General features: G+C 47.9%; 2 protein-coding genes across 2 annotated transcripts in view; both read right to left on the reverse strand.

Moving 5' to 3' along the window:
• Positions 1-1,826: 1,826 nt before the first annotated feature.
• Positions 1,827-11,598, reverse strand: TMEM41A (transmembrane protein 41A). The gene is made up of 5 exons (XM_044251933.1): positions 11,404-11,598; positions 9,474-9,627; positions 6,255-6,416; positions 5,311-5,449; positions 1,827-3,602 (listed from the first exon to the last, which is right to left on the reverse strand). The coding sequence occupies exons 1-5, from the start codon at positions 11,520-11,522 to the stop codon at positions 3,382-3,384; spliced, it is 795 nt and encodes a 264-aa protein (XP_044107868.1). The 5' UTR covers positions 11,523-11,598; the 3' UTR covers positions 1,827-3,381.
• Positions 11,599-17,457: 5,859 nt separating this feature from the next.
• The window catches only part of LIPH (lipase H), a 46,829-nt gene continuing 40,102 nt past the window's right edge, over positions 17,458-24,184 (reverse strand). Inside the window, exons 9-10 of the mRNA XM_044251934.1 lie at positions 20,327-20,500; positions 17,458-19,175 (exon numbers count right to left, since the gene is read on the reverse strand). Coding sequence (XP_044107869.1) covers positions 19,088-19,175; positions 20,327-20,500 — 262 coding nt within the window. The 3' untranslated portion in view covers positions 17,458-19,087. The remainder of the gene's footprint in view (positions 19,176-20,326; positions 20,501-24,184) is intronic.

The following is a 24,184-nucleotide window of genomic DNA, read 5'->3' on the forward strand; positions in this document are numbered from 1 at the left end:
GAGCACTGGGAACAACCACCACCACCTGACTGGAATTGGTGTGTAAGGGGAGATCTGTTTTGGCATCCCAATCCTAAACTCATAATTAATTCTCTCAAGGTGGTTTGGTATCTTGAGTTAGCCCTGAAGGGAAAATGACAGGATCACACCAGTGTCCTCCTTCTGGAGCCTACCCTGTAGCTCACTGGCAGAAAAAAAGCCACTTGCTTCCACCCACTGCCCTTTTGGACAATTCCAGTTGAAGAATTTCAAACACTGATGAATGGAATTCAAAAGTGTCTCTTCATTTATATCATTTCATTGTGTTCAATAAGCATGTTCCTCCCTCCCCTTCTATGAACAAAGTTAGTATGCTAAGTCCCAGTTATTTGCTTCTTTGTTAGGCTCCATGAGGCTTATGTACCAAAACAATGTGATACTCTTTAAGACTTTGACTTGTACAGTCAGTATGAACTTAGTGCCTTTCCAGGCAGCAAGATTTTTCTTCTTCGCTGATTTCATAGAATAAACACCCTTGTATACCCCTACCACTAATGTTACCAACCTCATAGACTAGCACGTAAGAATTACATTAGTCGGATCGTTTGCATGGTACAGCCAATACTGCAAGCACCTAGTCAAACTGGAATGAACAAGGTTGCCAAGAGGAAGACCCTTCTGGAACCTGGAACAATTCTCAGGGACAAATGGCAGAAGAGGGGAGCTCTCAAAGCACTGCTTTGAGAAACAGGGTTACCTCAAAGGAGTTGGGGTGAGGCTTTTAACTGTCACATGATGAGGGTATTGTGGCAGGATTTCACAGAGACAGGCCCCCACGTGGATGCAAGGCTGCTGTAAGGAAACTTCCAGCAGAATGCCAGGCTTACTCTCTGGAGCCACTTCACAGCACTCAGGGGAACACCGGCTCCTGGCCCCAGGCTGCTGCCCAGTGACCTGGCAGAAGAGATCCTCCAGTGGTTCTCCACAGAGAGCACCGCCAGTCAGAATGTGCAAGCTCTTAGGAAGATGTCCCTCAGGGACCGTATTACCCAGGTGGCTCTCCACTTCTCCTCAGATTCCGGAAGTCGGAAGACCCACTTGGATTCTTGATTGCAATAATTGGAGTTCCTATCAATTTGGAGCAAATTCTTTTTTTGTGGCTAAGTCTCAAAATGAGCTTCCTCATGTCTCCTCTGGGTCTCCAGCCCCATCAGTTCCCCGCTTCCTGTGGTTTCTGATGCCAGCTCCATCTGTACTGAGTGATTATACGGTGAGAGGGAATAAAAACAATGAGCGAAGCAAACCAATGCATGGAATTAAACAAAAAGTGTGCTTCACTCTTTCCTGGTCCTGTCTTTTCCTAAGGTGCTGTGTGTGTCCTGAAAGCTGCCTTCACATCAAGGCACTTGTCAGAGCTTTAGGGAAGGGAGGACTCGACAGGCAGGGTATCCTGCAGCCAGGAAAGCCAGGTGTGGAGAAGCTGGTTTCTGTGGCTCTGTTGTTTCAGATACACCCATAGAAGGAAAGGAAACCATTGTTTTCTTTGCTCATAGTCTCTCCTTGATTGTTTTGTCAGTCTGGACAAGAGCTTCCTGCCTTCCCACAGCTTCCCTGCTGCCGTCCATCTTGTAGTTCCTCCTATGTTATTAGTGACCCCACTATAAAGTGGATGTAGAGAAGAAACAGAGGAAAACAAAAATCTGGCGTCCAAAGAGTCATTGTGGTAAGATGCCTCCTGAGAGCAGAAAGCTAAAACACCATTTTGGGTTATCCACTTTTCAGCCAATCCTGATTCCCACTGGCAAGGGGAATGGAAAGTTAGCAACATGTCCAACACACACCATACAGAACATTTATATCCATTTATTTGGGATATTGCTTTACCTGTAAACTCACAACTGGTAAGGCACATTGTAGCAAAATCATGGGGGAAGAGAGAGACAAACACAAGGATCCTGTGAAGGGTGAAGGGCATGTACTTGCAATAGTGTAGAAAACACTGGTTTCCCCGTTCCCTCCCCCTCCTCCAGAACACACAAAGCCACAGATTTCACAAAGCCTTCTCCTCACCCCTACTCGTTACCAAGCTTTCTTTAAAGCAACACAACTTCAAAAATGAAGTCCTTGCGGTGTTTTTTAGGATTATACCATGTCCCAAAAGCAGTGCTTGGGAATTCATGCTTACTACTGAACAGGAGCCTTCTCAAGGATGCATGTACAACAGTGGCCCAGGTGAAAGCCTTGGCACGACTGGCTGAGCCAGATCGAAACCCAGCAGCTGAAACCTAAAGGCAACAGTTCCGTTGGTAAGAAATATGAGTTACTCCCGTAGGGTCCGTGATCCCAGAGAGCTGGTCAGTTCAGGTGCTGAGGTCTTTGTGTTCCTGGCAGCATGAACCCAGGCCTGTGCCTGTTCAAGGTGCAAGAGGCAATGACAGCTACAGATCATTAAAATGTAACAAAACAAAGTAATCTAAAACCAAGTTTTCCTCTTTGGATTAAAAGATCAAAATATTCCTCAGTTATTCTCAACAAATGACAAAACGAAAAAAATACAGAGGGCACACTGGCTGATAGCTGAGTGTACTGAATCCATTCTCCTAGCAGGAGGATGGAGAAAGGATTCCCACACAGAAAGGCCAGATTAGAAAATGTACTGATAGTCATTTGGTTCAAGTGAGCCAAGGATGCTGCCCCATTCAGACAGGGAAGAATTTCTCCAGAACATACCATAACATAGAGTTTGCTGCATTCATATTTAATAATCTATTTGCAATCAGCTTAATTATCAGAACATGCAACTAAGAGGTCTGACATATACGGTAACGTCAGCGCATCTGGACACGAAGAGCATCACGGAGACCACTGTGCATTTGAGCTGTGCGAGCAAGTTCTGTGTGGTACATCAGCTTGTTTCCCTTGTTTTATGGAAGAGGTAGGTCATCAGCAAAAAAGTAGCACAGAATACTCTTCAAGAGACTAGATGAAGATGAAGTGTAATGTCATCATTTACACCAAGAACACCCACTAGGGACTTAACCAGAGAACACCTGTCACAACTGGCTGGAAAAGAAGTGCTCCAGACGAGGACAATCAGCATCTTCTAAGGCGGCTCAGGGCTTGGCAAGAGGCAAATACAACAGACCACCCTGAGTTCCTTGTTATTCGATAGAACATAAACAGGATTTTCTAGAAGGCCATCCGTTTCACAGAGTGTCCTGCTAGGCTGATACAATTCCCCTTCTAGAGCACAGAAAGTCTTTTATGAAAACACTGCACAGAGATGAACAGTGTCCAAGTCACCTGTTGAGGGTAACAAAAAACAGCGAGGGGCTGCAGAGGACCACACCATTACACAAAGGAGCAACAGAATCCAGGGACGTGGCAAACAAAAAACCCAGATCACGTGTCCTTTCTACTAGTTAGATGATTGGCGTTGCTTATTTCATTCAAATGCAGGTCCTTCTGACTAAATTTTTTAATGAGGGTTCCAGGAACTAAGGCCACCAGGGCAATGGCCAAAAGCTTGAAGACTGTTTGCCAGGAGAAAAGAGCATCCAGGGAGGTAAGAGTAGACAGGATGGAGCCTGTCTGCACACAGATAAAATTGTACGGGACCAAACCTGGAAGAAAGGGGAAGAGCCTGTTACCAGGGGCAGCAAAATGAAAACCAGTAACCCTTCAGAAATGTCCCCAGGAATTCACACCCGTGACTCCAGATCTTTTTTGCCCAACTCCTGACCCTAAGCACATTAGTTCTTTCCCTTCTCCACCCCTTCCCCCCCTTTCCTCACTTCCCCAAAACTGCCTTAACAAAAAGACTTGAAATGATTTACAAACAATGCATACACTACAATAGAATAAAAATATTTTTAACAGGAAACCCAAAATAAATGAAGACTAAAATCAGGAGATACAGTTAGTATGAAAAAGCATAAGGTTCACCGGTGTAACTGGGTTCTGAGCACTCAACAGCCTAAGTAATGAGAGGCACCAGCTTTATGAGAGTTATAAAATGCACAAGATAAAAACAAGTTTCTCAGAAATAGCACTACTTTTGCATCCTCTACTGTCTCTACACGATCATCAATTCCACTGGACCCCAGAAGTCTGACTGGTGGCCAGCCAGGCTGGTTGTATAGCAACCCCCTGGGGAAGCGGTAAAAACACATCCTTGCCCCCAGCCCCACCCCCCAATTCTGGTTACCTGCTCCTGGAGTAAATCCCAGGAACCTGCATCCTAACAGCTTCTCCTGACCTCCATTCCTGAGACTAACTGGTTTGGGACCCCCTGATAAGCCATTCCTCCCCTACTGTAGACGATGCCTCCAGGTCACAGAGCACTCAAGGTCACACAGCTTGTCAGAGAGGGGACTGGAACACTGGTCTCCAGAGTTTTTCCAAGCCTCCTGCCACCTAGGTAATTACAGGCTGCTGAGGAACCAAGGCACTTTGTCTGAAAGCTACTATGACCAGAAGGAGCTGTGGTCGATCTTGCTTCGATTTAAGACCTCAATTTCTCTCTCAAGCGTTCCCTATTAATAGCAGCTGCTCAACCACAGATTTGTTATGTTCGACCTAGAAGCGCTGAGTCGTCAGTCAATCTCTCCATGCTCTAAAGCAGGTTTAAGAGAGGCAATCCTTGCCTTTGGCTTAAAGAGGGTGGTTTACTTCCAGTTTGGAGAAAACCACAGTTTTCTGTAGGCTATTAGCATGTTACCACGCTGATAAAGGGGATCTAAGGCCCAGACTTTGAGAAACACCACTCTTGTCCCAGCCCCTTACCTGGCCAAGTGGCCCATGGAGGGTGAGTCGCTTGCTGAAGGTCAGACAATTGTTGAAAGGAAAGAAGGAAATTTACTAGCACTGGCTCTTCTCAAAGCAGCTCTGAATCAAAACTGGGGCCAGGGCCAGAGAGGAAGTCCTTTGCTCTGCTCCTCTCTCAGCCTCTGCCCTTTTTTCACTCACTCCTCACTCCAGCTCTGCTTTCCTGCCAGCATTTCCTGAGACCTTGCCAAGGGCCAAGTCACTGGTTTTCCACAGGTGATGCTTTGAACCCCAGTGCCTAGCCTCGTGTTGGCCACACAACATACGCTAAATACCTTGGTGGAATGAACAATCCTTACTTTTCCCAAAGTATTCTTAAGGGTTTTCTGTTCACCCCTGAGCAGATCTGCAATCAGGATTAATTACTTGAGGTCACAAGGCCTGACACTGTTCTTCACAAACCTGGGCTCTCAGAGGCGGGCACGGGCCCACGTGGCTGGTAACCCAGAGCAGGCCCCCAGCATGGCAACACTAGGACTCAGACTCACCCCACCAGCTTCTTACCGATCAGAACAGAGAAGAAGAAATGCACAATCGGGATGTTCAGAATTGGAGCTGAGAGGTTCAAGAACCAGTTTGGCGTCATGGGGAAAAGTCTCAGAAACAGTAAGAAAAAAAACAGGCTGTTTCTATTCTCCTCCACCTGTAGCCAAAAAAGACAAGACCATTAAGAAGCAGAAAGAATCTCCAGATACTGAAAATCTGAGAGCACCCAGCACTGCTCCAGATACTTCACATATTCTCTTTTTTTTTTTTTAGATTTTATTTATTTATTTGACAGAGAGAGATCACAAGTAGGCAGAGAGGCAGGCAGAGAGAGGGAGGAAGCAGGCTCCCTGCTGAGCAGAGCCCGATGTGGGACTCGATCCCAGGACCCTGAGATCATGACCTGAGCAGAGGGCAAAGGCTTAACCCACTGAGCAACCCAGGCGCCCTACTTCACATATACTGTTCCTGACTCTCCAACAACCCTTCAGAGCAGAGACTTTTTTCCTCATTTTTTTTAAATTAAGATTTTATTTATTCTATTTGACAGAAAGAGAACACAAGACGGGGAGCGGCAGAGAGAGAGAGAGAGAGAGAAGCAGACTACCCGCTGAGCAGGGAGCCTGACCTGGGGCTGAATCCCAGGACCCTGAGATCAGGACCCAAGCTGAAGGCAGACACAACTGACTGAGCCACCCAGGTGCCCCTGCTTTCCTCATTTTTAAAATGGAAGTACCTGAGGCTCAGAGAAGTCAGGAACATGCTCAAAGTCACAGAGTGGGTAAAGATGAAGCTGGAGTTTGATGTCAGATCTGTGCCTCATGAACATACCGAAAGGAACCCCTAAGAGCTCCAAAGCAGGTCAGAGGGGCACAGTGGGAAATTCCTGCCTGAAAACCCCTCAAGGCCCTGAGGGGACCCTCACCGGGGGCCCAGCACTCAGTCGCAGCCCCTCCCCTTACCTTCCTCTGCAGCAGGGACACTTTATCAGGGAAGTAGGAGACCACTAGCTGTTTGCCAAAGACACTGGAGAGCAGGTAGCAGCACGTGGCGCCCACCGATGTCAACACACAGCACAGCAGAAGCCCCAGCCATGGTCCGAACAAAGCACCTGCTAAAATGTTCTGTGAAAATAGAAAAAACACCTCAGCCGTTAGAACATCTGGTGGCTACCAGCCACCTTGTACTGGAACCCCAGGTTCCCTCCTCTTCCAGTGTTTTTCCCAACCAAAACCCAACTCCCATTCTGTAGTGGTGAATGAAAAGTGATGACAGGGCTGGGAACTGCACCCCTGGCCTTGGTCTCTTCACCTTCCCAACAGGGATGAGGATGAACACTTCAGAAGGCAGGAGAACATTCTCTGGGACAACATGTGTATACAGAACCCCCCCATCCCCCGCCTGCTGTGTGGGCCGTGGGAGGTCCTATAATCACTAGTGCTCCAAGAAGAGAGAAATGCAACTCACACATTATTGTTACCATTTTAGATGAATGTAAACCATGAATTTTCCTTCAGGAAGACCACCCAGGCTATATAAAACATTCTCTTTCTTTGCTTTTTGTTGGAATTACATCTGTGTGGCAGAGAATGCTGGGGGTTCCATGTTGACTGGAGTGCTAGCTGACACTCAAAAAAGTCTTAGATTAAGGAAAATGAAAAGTGAACGAATACATCCTAAATACAGTTTAGCTGGCAGATGTCACCCTGCCAAACATGGGATCCAAGAAAGTAAAAGGGGAACTTCCAAGTAAGAAGGTGGGGGGTCTGACATGAAAAGGTCCCCAATATCACTCGGCATCAGGGAAATACAAATCAAAACCACAATGAGATACCACCTCACACCAGTCAGAATGGCTAAAATTAACAAGTCCGGAAATGAAAGATGTTGGCGAGGATATGGGGAAAGGGGAACCCTCCTACGCTGTTGGTGGGAATGCAAGCTGGGGCTTCTGCTGTGCTGTGTGTTGACATCAGTGGGCACCACGTGCTGCCACCTGCTCTCCAGTGTCTTTGGCAAACAGCTAGTGGTCTCCTACTCTGGAAAACGGTATGGAGGTTCCTCAAAATGTTGAAAATAGAGCTACCCTATGACCCAGCAATCGCACTACTGGGTATTTACCCTAAAGAAACAAATGTAGTGATCCAAAGGGGCACGTGCACTCGAATGTTTACAGCAGCAATGTCCACAATAGCCAAACTATGGAAAGAATCTAGATGTCCATCAATAGACGAATGGATAAAGATGTGGTATATATATATATGATGGAATACTATGAAGCCATCAAAAACCTGAAATCTTGCCATATACAATGATGTGGATGGACCTGGAGGGTATTATGCTGAGTGAAATAGGTCAATCAGAGAAAGACAATTATCATATGACCTCTCTGATATGAGGAATTTGAGAGGCAGAGCGGGAGTCTTGGGGGAAAGGAGGGGAAAAAAATTAAACAAGATGGGACGGGGGAGGGAGACAAACCATAAGAGACTCTTAATCTCAATAAACAAAGTGAGGGCTGCTGGAGGGGTTGCGGGGGTGGGAGGGACAGGGTGGCTAGGTGATGGACACTGGGGAGGGTATGTGCTTTGGTGAGTGCTGTGAAATGTGTAAGATTGATGATTCACAGACCTGTACTCCTGAAGCAAATAAGAAATTATATGTTAATAAAAAGAAAAAAAAAAAAAGAAGGTGGGGGTCAGATGAGCACTACTACACGTGAAGGGCTGAACTACATGTCTTATGCCACCCTTCCTATGACCCTGTGTCATATGCCATCCTTACGCCACTCTCCAGGGGGAGGTTAAGTATCACACCCAAGCTCACACTAGGCAGAGACAGGATCACTCCCAGGTAGCATCTGACTCTGCCCTGAAGAGGGATCAGCTCAAGAGAGGCAGAGGAAGCACCTGGCTGGCTCAGTCGGTACAGCCTCTGACTCTTGATCTCAGGGTTGTAAGTTCAAGCCCCATGTTGGGCATGGAGCATGCTTAAAAAAAAAAAAAGAAGAACAAGAAGCGGGAGGGCAGCTCCAGGGGCACCCCCAAGCAGTCAGTCCCTGACCTCAAGCACCACACACCTCCCTGTCTCTCTTGACATGGATACGTTTGCTTTTCTTCCCATCTCCCACAAAGAGAGGGCTTACAGGCATCCAGCCCGAATCTGGTCATTTGGTCATGCAACATACGCTGAGGGCCACTGTGTGCCAGGCACTGTCACTGACCCAGCTGCTCTCATACAGTTTCATTTACTCCTCCACACAACAATGTAGTGTGTAGGAGGGGCCCCATTCTCCGGGCAAGGAAACAAGGCTGGAGAAGTTAAAGGGGTTCCCTATGGTTATGCAGCTGAGACTCAAACCCACCCAAGCCCTAAAATAGACACACATTTATATGAAACAGCTGAAAATGCTGCAGGGAGGGCAGGAAGGTTCTTCTGCAGAACCTCAAGCGACAACAGAAGAGAAGCAGCCTGCAGCAAGAGTGCGTGCCGGGGGCCCAGGACCGTGGCTCCAAGGGCGGTGGCGGGGGGCGGGGCTGGGGGATGCCTGGGACATCAGAAGGGCTTATCCTCCCCACAATGGGGAGGTTTCCCCAGCCCCTCCAGCCTCACATCACCATCAACAACATGCATCTGTTCATCAAACATTTGTGAAGGCGCTTCCCTAAGCCGCGCAAAGAAACACCAAGCCAAGAATCAAGAATGGGCCTGGTTTTCAAAGAGCCCAAAGATGAAAGGAGGACACAGATTTTCAAAAAGTAACAGAAAACAGCGCTGAAATGCAAACCGTTATGGAAGCCCTGCGGAGGAACGGCCGACCCAGCCCGGATTGTGTGAGTCTCTCTGGGACAGCACACAGCCTATCCAGGCAGCCCTTGGAGCCAGGCAGACATGGATTCAGACCCCAGACCTAACCCTCCTCACCTTGTCACCTCGGACAGTCACTTCCCAGTGCACTGCTTCCTTATCTATAAAATGTGATAATGGTGCCCACACGCGAAGGCTGCTAGGAGAGTTAAATAAGGTCAGCAAAGCAACTAGAACAGTGTTTGACCCAGGGGAGGCTGTCAGCACATGGCTGCCAGTCTTCCTCGGGACTGTGCGATTGGCAGCCTAAGCGCCCCTCTGCAAAGACAGAAAGTGGTTTCCCGGCGGGCACAGAAGGAGGGCAGGGCACTGACCAGGAAGCTGGAGCCAGGGATGGCAAAGCCCTGCTTGTAGAGGTAGGCACTGCAGAACAGCAGGAACACGTAGGCCTGGTGCTCCTTCCGGTATTCTCGAAGGACCTCGGAGAGCTCCCGCAGCTCTGCCAGGTCTGAGGGGAACCACAGTGACCTAGGGATTTGGAAAAGTGCATGGAAACGTGAGTCCAGATCAATATACTACCTTGGAAAGTCACTTGAGTCTCCATTCCAAAGCAGGTTTATGAATGTGCCCATCATCTGGTTTGCTGGGAACACAGACATAGTGGGAGCCCAGGGTGACAGGTAAAGGGACACCACACAGCAGAGGGAGGCAGAAGGGCCCTAGTTTGGGACTCAAGACCTGGGTTAACATTTCAACTTTGCTGCTATCCAGCAGTGGGATCTCGGGCTAGTCCCTGGGCCTCAGTCCTCTTATAGGAAAAATGAGTGGTAAGTGCCCTTTCGCTCTCAGACTTTATGATCTATTCTTTTTTTTTTTTCTTAAAGATTTTATGTATTTATTTAACAGAGAGAAATCACAAGTAGATGGAGAGGCAGGCAGAGAGAGAGAGAGAGAGGGAAGCAGGCTCCCTGCTGAGCAGAGAGCCCGATGCGGGACTCGATCCCAGGACCCTGAGATCATGACCTGAGCCGAAGGCAGCGGCTTAACCCACTAGCCACCCAGGCGCCCCTTTATGATCTATTCTTAAACGGATTCACTTTTAGGCAAGAACTAAATGTCCTAAATTGCTTTCCATTCGTGGAATGCCCCCTCCCCCACAAGCTTCACGCCAAGGACAACTGAAACTTCACAGTGCTCCCCAGTTACTAGGTATTTATCAGTCACTAACCAATTAAAGATTCTCTAGGAAGGTGTATCTGTTCTGTGCCATAAACATAAGCTCCATGATAACAGGTCAGGCTTGAAACCAACCCTGCCTTTTCACCCCTCTCTTTACGTGGCCCTCAGTGCATTCTGAACCCTGTACGAGGGTTACAGTGTAAAGGCCACCTTGCCTCTGACATCAGAGTAACCCCAGAATCCATGAACGATCAATTACGAGCAAACCCTTACACTTGTCATCAGAATGTTTCTCTCAGTATGTCTGACACCCACAGGAGAGCCTTCTCCGCCAGGGCAAAAGAATACTGTAACTGAAAAGTTATCCTCATATTCAAGTATCAGTAACAACCTTGCCAACGCAAGGCTGGGTCAGGCACACTTCCATAAACAGAGTGCAACATTCCTGGGGAAATCAGCCCCGCGGTGCCGCCTCCTGGCCCACCCAGGCGGTCATGAGAAGGCGAAAAGTAGAGCCAGCCAGGAAGAGGGGCGGACCTGATCATTAATTCGTGAGTAATTTAAAGCTGTCCATGCAACACTTGTGAAGACCGAATGCCTGCAAGTCCCACTGCAAGTCCCAAGGACAGAGCGGACGACGTGAGATGGGAAGGGGAGGACGAAGCAGGGAGGCTGACAGCAGCCACGGAGACAGCGGGCTGCGGGTCCACACAGGAGCGAGGGGCGGGTCAGGGCCGGGCCCGGGAAGGCGACGGGAACCCGGCTCCCGCGGCGACGGCGACGCGCCCACAGAGGGGCGGGTACGGGCGCCGCCGGGAGAAGACGCAGCGTCTCCCTCAGCAAATCACCGCCCTGGGAGCAAAGCCACGGATCGCGCGCCCGAACCGCACACCGCGCAGCCCGCACCTTCAGCCGGAGCTCCCAGTCCCATCCACCCCGCCCGCCCGACACCGGACGGACGCGGCTGAGACCCCAGACCCCGACCCCCAGTCCGGAACCGGTCCTCCGCCCCCGACTCCTCCGCTCCCGGAACCGAACCTCCCACCCCCCTGGACCCCCTCCTCGGACCCCCTCCTCGGACCTGGCTCCCTTCCTCTGACCCGATCCGCGGCCCCCGCCACGCACCTGTCTGCGGTGTCCTCGCCGGAACCCAGGGGCCGCCCGCGGGGCAGTCGCGTAGACAGCAAGTACAGGGCGAAGGTGCAGCCGACGAAGACCAGCAGGAGGCCGAGCAGGGGGCGCATCTCTGCGCCCGCTCCCGGACTCGCCGAGCCGCGGAAGAACCCGCAGGCAGCTCCGGGTCTGGGCTGCGCGCGTCCTGCGCCTGCGGAGCGCATTCGCAGACGGACCGGGGCGGGGTCCGCGCCAAGCCCCGCCCCTGGAGCCAGGCCCCGCCCCCAGCGCGGTCTCTGCGGGCTGAGCCCGCCTGTTGAGATTCCAGCGGAAACAGGTCTTCAGCACTCTCAGGGGAGCTTACCCTCTTTCCGTCTGCGCATCTTTTCCCCATATTTACCTTTGTCTCTTTCTCTGCTTATTTGCAGGCTCTTTGCCAGGCGCTGGGGGAGCCGGGGTGATTCAGGAGCCCTGCCTACAGCGAGCTTGTAGTCTAGTGCTCGAGACATTCTTGTCTTGTAGCACCCCCAGCCGTGCTACAAAGCAGATACAGCCAGTGCTCCAGTCCAGTGCGGTGCGGCGCTCATAGTGACCACAGAAATAATGAAAATTACTTTTTATTGAGCGCCTACTATATGCCCAGTATCCCTAATCCTCACAACAATCCTGCAAGGTTGGTATTTTTGTTTTTATTTAGCGGATGAAAAATCTGAGTCTCAGGTGCCCCATGGCAGTAACTTTCTATTATTGATAAGGCTCTTGACATTCTTGACTGAGGTTTTGGGTAGCAGCTATAATCATTTTAAGAATAATAAGAGGGATTGTTAGGTATCTTCGGAAACATGCATCACTAAGGCCTCCAACTATTAAGGTACTCATAAGCCCAAGGCTGGTGATCATATCTACAAATGAAAATGTACCCGTCTGGTGGGCAGGACTCTAGACGTTAAAGGAGACAGAGTTGGGGTTAGAATCCAAGTCAGCAAGCGCCTGGGTGGCTTAGTCATTAAGCGTCTGCCGTTGTCTCAGATCATGATCCCAGTCCTGGGATCAAGGCCCGCATTGGGCTCCCTGCTCATCGGGAGTCCGCTTCTCCCTCACCCATTCCTCCTGCTTGTGTTCCCTCTCTAGCTGTCTCACACTCTGTCAAATAAATTTAAAAAAAAAAAAAAAAAAGGAAAAAAAAAAGAAGTGAATCTAGAATCCAAGTCAGTCTGGGTATAAAACTAGTGGTCCCACACTGCGTGGATTCATGGAGGAGACAGGGTTTGAGTTTCGCTTAAAGGTGAGCAAGATTTCCACAGAGAGAAAGGAGGCAGAGGGTGAGCCGTGGGCCCAAGCAGGGCACCAGAGTCCAACTTTGTGAAGCCTAAACTATATGAGAAATGAGAAGTCAGAGACAAACTGGAAAGCCCTGGAAGGTAGGCTCAGGAACTGGAGTTTTCGGTATTGTGTCCGGTAAGACAGCAACAGAGGTGTTCAGACAGAAGAATGATTCTGTTCCTGTTTTAGGATGTTTGCTCTGGCACATGATTAGAATACATACTGAGTTGGCAGTTCCAACTGTCCTTGTGAGAAAGAATGTGGGCTGAGCCAGGACCACAACAGTAAGAGTGAAGGGAGGAGGACGGACACATGAGGAGGAGCTGAGTTGGTAGGACATCAGACTGATTGAAATGGAGAAGAGGCAGAGAGGACTCCATAATGCCACAAGCCTAGACGACAGAGAGAAAGCATCTTCGTCATATCATTCAAAGCACCTCTTGGGCCAAATAAGGAGCACCTGTCAGAATCTGAACTGTACCGGGTCCTAGCAGTTCCACATCCAGGAATTTAACCTGTAGATATGCTCCCAGACAAAGATGTCCCAGGGTATTCTCTCAGCTTTGTTTTGGTATTATGAGATCAGGAACAACCTAAATGCCCATCAACAGGGGACTAGTGAGGTTAATTGTAGTATAGTCACAAAAGGAAAACTAAGTAGCTTCCCAAAAGAGGGAGTCAACTCCGTATATCCTGATCCGGCGCAGTTGCCATAGAAACAGCAGGGCTGAAGAGTGAACAAACAAGTCGCATTCGGTAGAGGATACTAACGAGACATCTACGAGAAGAAAAAAAGGGACATGCTTTAACTTTTCAAAATGCGAAGTATTTATGAATGAAATGATTCCATGTCTGGGATGTGCATCAAAATAATAGGATGGGAGTTTTGTGGATAGGGACAGAAATCAAATAAGACTGGCCATTGGATTGGTAATTGTTGAAGTTGGGTGATATGGGTATGTGGAGGAGGATTTCATACCATTTATTCTATTTCCATATGTGTCTGAAATTTTCCATTTAAAAAATGTGGGGAAAGGGTCTCAGCCCTCCATTCGTTCTCTCCCTTCAAACCCTCCATTCCAGCTAAGCTTGAAACATGTTAGTTCATGTCTTTATAGTGCTCTTCCCTCTCTCTTGGGCAATCTCTGCCTGAAAAATTGCTACTCTTTTGTAACCACCCAGGGCAATCGTCACCTCCTCTGAGAAGCCTTCTCCAGCTCCCACAGTCGGAAAGGTTGCTCCTTCTCTGTGCTTGGGGTTCCCTGTGGAGTGTCTGCATTCCTGTTATTACAAATATTGGGTCATTATCCATCCCCCCCCAAGTCAAGAGTAAACATCTCCAGAAATGAGACCACGTCTCATCTATCTTTTGTCTGTCCCAGCTGTGCTGGGACTTATAATTGGCATTTAACAAATGTTTATTAAATTAATTTATTAAATTAATGGGTCAGGTCTAGTGAGGAAATGGTTAGTTGTTTGGATGGGTGCATGTTGATTTTGAGAAGTCAGAGGAACATAGGAGGAAAAAAAGTAAATGAAAAACTAATCTTATTGAGCCTCTGTCAGGAGTGTGCTAGGGTAGGGCACAGTAGTGGACAAGAAGGCTTCTACTCTCAAGGACTTGAGTTGCCCTTTGGCTGGGGGACAGCATGGAAAGAGTTACCATTTTAAAGTAGAATAGGTGCCCTGGGGGAAAATAGATACGGCAAAGCTTATTCAACTCCAGAAAAGCAAGTATTATGAACCCACTTATGAGGGCGAGGCTGAGCTGGTGTTCGGATGAAGGCTGTCTGTGAGTGCGGCTGAAGACTGCATCTGTGAGTGCCGAACAGGGCACAAACCCCCATCTGCCCCTCCTGAGTCCCTGCTCCTTCCTCTGCGCAGTAGTGCCTCCCAACAAGCAGGTGAAAATCCAGACCTCCAACTGAATTGGAATCTGAAAATTATCTGTCTAGAGCAGACAGTCAGAACAAGGGGAGGGGACATGGCTTCCTAGATAGACCATGAGACTTCGGAAAGGAAGAACAGCTGACAGAGGCCACACACCAGAGCCTAATCTCTCACCCTATGCTACCTTCTTGAGAGAGAGGACTGAGATCAGAAGACTGGTATGGAAATCGTGGAACCAGAGAAAAAGATGGCTCACTTAGGGATGTCGGTGAGTGGAAGGAGTGTCCCAAGAGCCCAAGAAGCAATGTTAGAAAAGGAAACCATGTGCAGGGTCAGAGTCCATGGGAAAATGCACCAAGCAGACCTGAGGGTATGGGCTTCCACCAACCTGAAGGGGGTAACAGACCTTTGACAGAGCTCTTTTGGAAGATGCAAGCCTGATTTCCTACAGGCTCAGTACTTGCTGCCTGACCTGCCTCACTCCTTGGGATTCCCGTTCTGATTTCTCCAGCTCAACCTGTCTGCTTGGGGAAGAAGCCTTGGATTGTGCACCCCACTCCCATCCCACCTCCATGCTGATCTGTCTACCAGACCCAGCACCTGTGGCGCTAATTCTAACCAGCTGGTGCACCACCTGGCATCTTCAGCAGCCTCTGTTGAGCCCATTCATTTATAGCACATGCCCAGGTAGCCTGATGAAGGACAACTGTAACCCCCGACCAAGGACACATGCTGGACTGAGAAGCAGGTAGTTGCCTGTGGCTCGAGGAAGCGGGAAGGAAGAAAAGGCAAAAGGTTGCAGTGAGAGTGGACTAGCCAGGCACTCAGCGAGACTCTTTGTCAATAGCACTCAGGCTCCTTTTATGGCTGGATCATATCAGCAGAGAGCAATCGAAAGGAGTAGCTCGAGGACCACAGGATTTAGCTTCCCTACCCCATTCCAGCCACAACTGATTGGAATGGGATGGACACCTTCCCCAAAAGGAGGATCTAAGCGCTGCTTCCTCTCCCTGGATTTTGGAATTGGGCCACCTAGTGGTTGAACAGCTGGGGACACAGTGATACCAAGATCTCACTGGTCCACAGCTACCCTGTGAGGGAGCCAAGCTGAGTCAGAGAGACTCAGGGTAGAGCATAAGGTCAGTTGAGGCCCATCTCTTTTGCTCAAGGCTCTGGGCTGCCCTGACCCCACGCTTCCTGAAGGCTGATGGTTGAGCTCTTGGGTTTCCACAAATCCTCTCTCTAGTAACATTTGCATTCGTATGAGTAGATTTCTGTTACTGGCATTCAAAATCTTCTTGGCTCAGCTGGTTTTGCAGGACTGAGAGCACCAGGCAGGGGTCCAAGGATGAGAGGTTCCAAGTTTAGGGTTTGTTAAGTGTATTGCTGTCTAACTCCAAGTGGAGGTGACTCCCTTGAGTCCTGAAGGTGAACCCACTACATTCTGTCCAGCAGACACTGACTACTTGCTCTGTGCCTCGTACTGTGCCAGGTGCTAGGGCAACAAATACGCCACAACAGCTCTTGGCAGTGCTGTCTCAGAAGAGGAACAGACACGGAAACAGAATATAATGCAGCCTAATAAAAGCAGTGAGGATACACATACAAAGTCAGTGGCAGAAGGGGGTTGTGGAAAGCAAGGGGGGACTTTGAGCCACAGCTTGGAGTCATCCAGGAATGCCAGAGGGGCCTGGAAGATTTTAGCCAAGGTGCTCAAATGGGGGAAGTGGAGGACAGCAAGATCTCCTTGCCTTCGGGTCGGGTCGTTTTGGTGAAAAATGGTTTACCTTCATCATCCGGAAGGTTCTAGAGAGGAGTGGGGGGAAAAAAAAAAAAAAGAAAAAAAAAAGAGCCAATCTCTCTCTTTTCCTGGGGAGCCGAGGAGATGGGTAGTGGGTCTCCAGAGAGAATGGAAACAATAATAAAGAAGTGCTGGACGGAAGGCTAAGGCAGAGAAGGAGGTGTGACTCTGTGGAAATGGGCGATGGCTGGGAGTGAAGGGTGCTTTTGAAATGCACATGGTTCCACAGGGCTCAGAAGATTCCGGGAGGTGTTCATCCACTATGTCCTGAGCACAGACGACGTTGTAGGCACCACATGCCCTACCTTTTGTGGAGCTTCTAATGGAGATGACAGACATTAATCAAATACTCTCACAAATAAATATAAGGGGGGAAAAAAGCTCAGTAGGAGATAATTGGTGAAGATGGGAGGGAGGATAGACTGCAGTTTAATGGCATCTTGGATTTGGGATTCAGAAAGATTCTGACAAAGACGACGGAGGAGAGGCAAGGATAGCAAGAAACCAGGAAGTTCAGGGGCCTCAGGAGAACCTGCGAAGGGAGTGGCCACACTTGCCTTCACTTCGCCAGGTCGCTGTCATGTGAGACTCATTGAAATTCATCTCCACCCAGTGAGCAAATTTCATGCCTTCCTTTACTCATTCATTCTTTCATTTGTTTGTCCATCCATCCGCCCATTCCCCATTGAGCCGGGTACCATGCTAGGAGACACTAAGGAAGAAGCCGAGAGACCTCCCTGGCGAAAGGAGTTCGTAAGTGATAGCTATGCTACTCCAACATTTTCTTGCTGTAGGTTTGGCCCCCGCCTACCAGGTGAGGGGAAGAGGACAAAGAAGTGGTGTGCTAGTCAAAACACGGGACCAGGGGTGCCAGGTCTGCCTTTGATTTGGGTCATGATCCCAGGGTCCTGGGACTGAGTCCTGCATGGGGCTCTCTGCTCAGCAGGGAGTCTGCTTCCGCCTCTGCCTCTGCTCCTTCCCCCAGCCCGTGCTCTCTCCCGGTCTCTCTCCCCCGGTCTCTCTCCCCAAATAAAGAAATACAATCTTAAAAAAAAAAAAAAATACAGGAGCAGTAAAACTCTAAAAAGAAATAAGGGCCTACCGGCACACTGATCTCTCTATGCACAATTGCTGGAGAAATGTGGGAAGAGGGACAGAGGGTGAGAAAGCCAAGCAGGCAGGAGCATCTCTGAGTCTCATTCCTTCTCAAGCTCAGTCACAGAGACATACGTACAAGATGTGCTGCACAGGAAGGCATAGAGTTCTCCAGTTTATCACATAAAGACTCCCATTTCTTTTAAAAGGGCTCTTCTCAGGGTAAGCAGCAGGAAAACAGTCACTTGGATGAGGAGGAGGTTATGGGCCTGTGACACTCCAAAATCTGGGGAACCTTATAGCAGTGGCCACAGCTGTGGGATGGGTGCTGCCACCCCTTTGGCTCTGTACCTGTGCTGGGCATCCGGCCCCGGGGATGGTCCACCCTTGGTTCTGGCCTCTCTGGCCTTGGCCCTCCAGGGCCTCTTGACTTAGCTGCTGCCATCACTCCAGACTCACTGAGCATACCTACTCCTGGGGCAGCCTAAGAATTTTTCCAACTGGAGCACACTGGTGTAGGATCTGATTCATGTTAGTGACACAGGTTACTCAGCATCATTCCAAAAGGTGAACATTCATGACCTCCTACAGGTGGATGGCAGATAGCATGTGTTCATTTCCCATTTCCATATTCTCTCAATTTCCTTCAAATAACCATGAATTGTGTCAGTAACAAGGACAAACATTTCTGAAGGACTGCTCAAAATGAGGGTTGCCTGGAAAGTGACCCTTCTTCATCTCAAGTGAAAACTAAGCTTTTTTTCTCCTGCCTCTCGCTCCCTCTGTGGTCACTGTGAGCGAGCCTGTCCTACCACTTCAGCTACCTTCCCCTGCCCCTTCGCTTACTGTCTAGTCCCAGAAGCTGCCCTCCACCCCTCATGCTATCCCTCTGTCCCCCCTTCCTCCACACACCAACCCACTTTAGAGCAGGTGGGGTGTAGCTTTCCTGCCTTCCCAGAGCGAACAGCTCAAGAGACAGGTTGTTGTTGAGGATGAGAAACTCTTATTGCATCTTAGATCCGCCATATCAAAATAAATAAAAGCATATTCACATTTACCAAACCACTCACGGATGTGGTCCCCATGGGATTTCAAAGAACCCTTCACAGACTTGCCCCCCAAACCCACACAATAACTCTGTGAGGTAGGTCAGGCTCCATTCCTTCCTACGTATAAGGACCTGGAGGAGTTTGGCACAGGGAGTGTGGGGTCGAGTTCAAAGTGAGGTCTCCAGCCAGTCCTTCCCTTTCGGGTGCTCTCCGCGCTGAGCAGAGCTGCCCCAGTGACTGGCAGCAGAGCTGACAGACCAGGACAAACAAGGCCCCAGGACGCAGCCAGACAAGGCGCTGGGCTGTGGGGAGCCTGGCTATTTCTGACTTGCCCTACTTAGGGGCTCCCTTCCCAGGACCGTTCCATAATCCAAGGTCGCCTGACATTTTGCAATGTGACATCCATGGGATGTTGCTGGAAAAACACCTGCTTATTCATACTGGTTTGTGCCTTGAGGAAGAGGTGAGGTGATGCTTTAAAAAAGAATACAGTTGTAGCTTGCTTGATGTTACTGGTGCCCCTGTGTCCCGATAATGGTTACATCAGCAGCTCGGGGCAGAGGATAGGCTGGAAGACCGTCTCGATGTTTTCCATCAGCACAAGATCATACCGACACAACTCGGGCCTGAGGATGTGAGACAGAATATCCTCATCAGTCAAGTAGTAAACACATCCCATTCTTGGAAAAGAAGTCACATTCTGTCCTTAGGGTCTAACATCGTGGAGCAATTATTCCTAACATGATAGGAGAAAGCTTATGGTAAATATCAGTGACAATAAGAAAGCAGGATGTAAGATGTTATTTGCCACCTAACTTCATCTAGGTTTGATTTTTTAAAAGATTTTATGGATTTATTTTCATTTAGGCTTAAAGCAATAATAGGAGATTAGAAGAAAAATAACCCAAACTATTCACATTTGTTGCCTCTGAATAATGACATGATGGTGATATCATTCTGCTTCTTAACACCTTCGTACTTTCCAGGTTTTATAAAATCTGTGTGTATTCTTTTGATGATTAGGAAAAAAAAGTATTAAGGAATCCCACGGTTTTAAGATGTAATGACTGTCCTCTTAGAAGAAAGTTGTATTATTAAATATTTCAGGGTACCCTAAACCTTTAGGAGAGAGGAACTCATAAGCATAAACTACTGACTGCTCACAGCACTGTCCTCCCATAGACTGGGTGCTCGGACTATATGTTGAAGTGGTATCAGTCACAGAGTGCCCATGCTGCCACAGCTTTGCTCTTTCTCCCCCAATTCAACTCTGTCCCCCTGCACGCGTGCACCCACACACATGCACACAGTTGCTTATTTTTTCTGAACCCATTGAGAATAGGTTGCTTCTCCCCTAATACATCAATGTGTATTTCCTAAGAACAAGGTCAGTCAAGTTCAACATCAAGATAGTACTTTCATACTACATCAATGGAATAAAACATTCTGGTTATTCTGTACCTTTTTTTTTTTTTATGAGGCTCTTTTCCACAACAAAAATACTTGGAAGCAGTGTGGGTGGAGTGATTAGGGCAGAATTATGTAACCATAAGCATGTAACATGATTTCTTTGGATTATTGGGCCATTTATCTTTAAGTGCCTACTAGTAAAATTTTCTTCAATTACTGGTTTTTATCATGTCTATTTTTGGAAAACCCCTCCCCTCCTTCATTGTAATCTATGAAGTCCTATTAAAACCTCAGACCCAGAGGATTGGACAGGAACTGGTAAGGTCTTTGGAAAACAAGGGCTTGTCACACCCTGCCAATGGCTCACCTCTCTGGATGGGCAAGTGACCTTAACTTCATGCGGAGAATCCTGAGCTTGTACTTGGGGCCTATTATAGATCCTGTAGAGAACACCAAGGAAACGGTCGCCACTTTATCCAAGTCTTGACTGAATCTCGCAAGCAGACTCACTTGGTGGTATTTCTGAAATACTGCAGGTTCACTGGAAGGAAGAGATAATATTTCTAAGTGGATATAGATTGCTAATGAAAGGAAACAGTTTTGAAGCCTACAAATCACGCACAAGCAGGTAGCCACTTGACCCCCAAGTTCTGCTGGATTCCAGAGAACAGCATCAATGCAGCTTCTGACCCCAAGAATGATGAGACACTGGGGCATGAGACAGGTGCACCCACGTGCCATACACCAGATAGCATTCTCATCTCTCAACACGTCTCCATTCCCCTGAAACCTTCTTCAAGATAAGGATTAGTCATTTTACAGACAAGGAAACAGATGCCTGTAGAGCTTAAATTCACCCAGGTCACACAGCTTACATGCACCTGTGCGAGGATTCAAGCTCACTTCTGAGTTTAAGGTTAGAGTCTTTCCATGAATCCACATTGCTAGATGTGTGTGTGTATTTCTAGCCCAGCTAGCTGCTAATAGAGAAGCTGTGCTTCAGCATCTGTTCTTCCAGTCCTGCCTCTCAAATAAGATAGCTAAATAATTTCCCAAGTATGTGATGTTTCCTACAGTTGGAATCTCACACTGAGCCTAGGGTAACCCACAGGGGAGGTTCAGCTGGGTCAGTGTCCCTCTGGGGAGCTGGGGGAGGAGACCCTGGAGACCCTCCCGCCCTGCACTCAGAAATGGGAGGCTTGCTCTAGAAGTGAATCCTTAATTTGGAGGTGGGATTGGGGGCGGGGGAGGCACGTGTCACCCCAGCCCCACTAGAATCATGTGTAAGCCCTGTGGAGAGCAAACATGCCACATGTAAAACTAATATGAAAGGTACCCAGATTTTGATTTTTAAAGATTTTTTTTTTAATTTGACAGATCACAAGTAGGCAGAGAGAGAGGAGGAGAAGGAGGCAGGCTCCCTGCTGAGCAGAGAGCCCGATATGAGGCTTGATCCCAGGACCCTGGGATCATGACCTGAGCTGAAGGCAGAGGCTTTAACCACTGAGCCACCCAGGCGCCCCCACCTTTTTTTTTTTTTAAAGATTTTTTTTTTTTTAAGATTTTGATTTTTAAATACCACCCTCATTAAAACCTCCTTCTTGCAGGAGAAATGGCTGATTCCAAGGCTAGGTCAGGGAAAGTGCAAAGCGGACCTCTAACAACCTGTGTGCCAAAAAGGGAGGAAGGGCTCAAAGAATGGTGGGAGATGTTCCAAAGGATCTAGAATCACTTCACACTCATCAGGAAGGCTACTATTAAAAAAGCCCACACAAACTGAAAGGATGGGGTACCCTCGGTGGCTCAGTTCATTAAGCGTCTGCCTTCGGCTCAGGTCATGATCCCAGAGTCCTGGGATGGAGCCCCGCATCAGGCTCCCTGTTCAGCAGGAAGCCTGCTTCTCCCTCTCCCACTCCCCTTGCTTGTGCTCTCTCTCTTTCGCTATCTCTCTGTCTCTGTCTCTCTCTCTCTGTCTGTCTCTCTCTCTCTGTCAAATAAATAAATAAATAAATAAATCTTAAAAAAAAAAAAAGAAAAAGAAGAAGTGTTGATGAGGACATGGAGAAGAACCCTTGTGCACTGTTGCTAGCATGTAAGGTGGTATGACCACAATGGCGAAGGGTCTGGGGTCTCTGTAGAATTAAAAATAGAATTACCTCATGATCCAGCAATTCTACTTCTGGGTAGAAACTCCAAAGAATTGAAAGCAAGGTCTCGAAAAGATATTTGCACACCCATGTTCACAGCAGCAACATTCACAAGAGACAAGAGATGGAAGCAACCCAAATGTCCGTCAGTGGCCGAATGGATAAACACCACGTGATATCAACACACAATGAAATATTAGCCGTAAAAAGGAAGGAAATTCACATGCTACCAGATGGATGAACCTCAAGGACATTATACTAGATGCAATAAACCAATCACAAGAAGATAAATATTGTTGGACTCCATTTATATAAGGTATTTAGAGTAATCACATTCACAGAAATAGAAAGTTGAATGGTAGTTAGGAGAGGCTGGAGGGAGAAGGAAAAGGGAATGTTGATCAATGGGAATGGAATTTCAGTTTGCACACTGAAAAGATTCTGGAGATTTATTTCACAATAACATGACTACTCTTAACACTACTGAGCTGTACACTTACAAATGATTAAGAAAATAAACTTTACATTATGTGTTTTCATAACGATTAAAAAATGCATTTATAAAAGGGCACAGGCCCAATTTGAAGAGATTTCACTGGCTGGATCTGAGACAATTTAAATATCAAAATAAGTAAATGGTAGTAATTTAACATGAACATTAACAAAATAAAAATAAAACATTAACAAAATATTAACATTAACAAAATAAAAATCCATGAGTTCATATTGATATGACCAAACAAATGGAGGAAATGAGAAAGCATTTCCTAAATGACGAATTAGAAAAATCGTCATTTGACAACCACAGTAGTAACAATTCAACCACAAAACCTCAAAAGTAGTGGGTAAAAGTTTGACCAGTAATGGAACATTTACATGGTCTCACAGTACCTCCCTGCAACGTACTTACTAATACAAAGGAGTAACAGTAACTTGATAGTGAAGAAGCCTGTCAGCAACCCCCTTAATGAACTGATCCACGTTCATGGAATAAAGCAAAGCTGTGGGCCTCCTGAGAGGGCACTCTGAGCCAAACAGAGCATCACTTCTATGCCCCTTTTGCAGGAGATGCGCGAACTCAACGTAATCACAAGGGAGCATCAGACAAGAACCCAGACTGAAGGCATTCTAAAAATAACTGACTGGTACGTGTCAAGGTCAAGGAAGGATGGAAGGTTGCAAGTGAGGACCAAAGTGACAGGATGACCAACGGCAGCCAGTCGCCCTGAATTGGATCCCCCTCCGAGAGCAGCTGTGCAACCACAAGCAGGTAGGGCCTCAGGAGAGGATGAGGCCACCGGCAGATGGTGAAACCCAGTGGGACAGACGGAAGGCAGGAGAGGGGAAAACCCTCCTGTAGCTGAGAAGCCTGTCTACGAGTACAGGTGGAACCCTCTCCCTGGAGGGAAATCTGGAAATACCTGGGGCGGCACTACCCAAGGGACTGGGGTCATACCCGAATAAATGGAGTGAGAGCTGGTGACCTACGGGTTAGGACCCATAATAGGAGCCAGATGTTTGCTTCTGGTAGGATGGTGCCCTAGTGATGGATACAATTAAAAGCAAAACTCAAAACCTTTTACGTTGCACTGAGCGAAGGGGAAAGTGAAGATTATTGAGAAACCTTAAGAATTGGTGGAGGTAGAAGGAAACAATGTGGAGACATTTTTGTCTTGTCCAAATAAATGATTCATCAGTGAAAAAAAAAATTGGTGGAGGTAGAAATACTGAAATCACATCACCTTTTGGTGGCCTTTTGTGAAAGCTGGTCATGGGTTTTCTTTTTCATGGCCTTGCAGTGCAGTAGGAGAGGGAACAGAGCCACTCAAGGAGGGGAGTTGAATGGAAGACTCCGCAGAGGGGTGAACTAAAAATGAATTCTAAGTAAACAACTCTCCTACTGTCTAGGGTGGGGGCGGGCAGAAACAATCTCTGTCAAAATCTCAGCTTCTTCAACACCCCCCCCCGGAAACCGACTAACTAATTTAAAATTCATAGGGAAATTCAAGAGACCCAGAACAGTCAAACAACTTTGAAAAGGACCAAACTTGGAGCACCTGGGTGGCTCAGTCAATTAA

Source organism: Neovison vison, chromosome 6 (assembly GCF_020171115.1).
Source record: "Neovison vison isolate M4711 chromosome 6, ASM_NN_V1, whole genome shotgun sequence".
In the NCBI taxonomy this organism is placed as follows: domain Eukaryota; kingdom Metazoa; phylum Chordata; class Mammalia; order Carnivora; family Mustelidae; genus Neogale; species Neogale vison.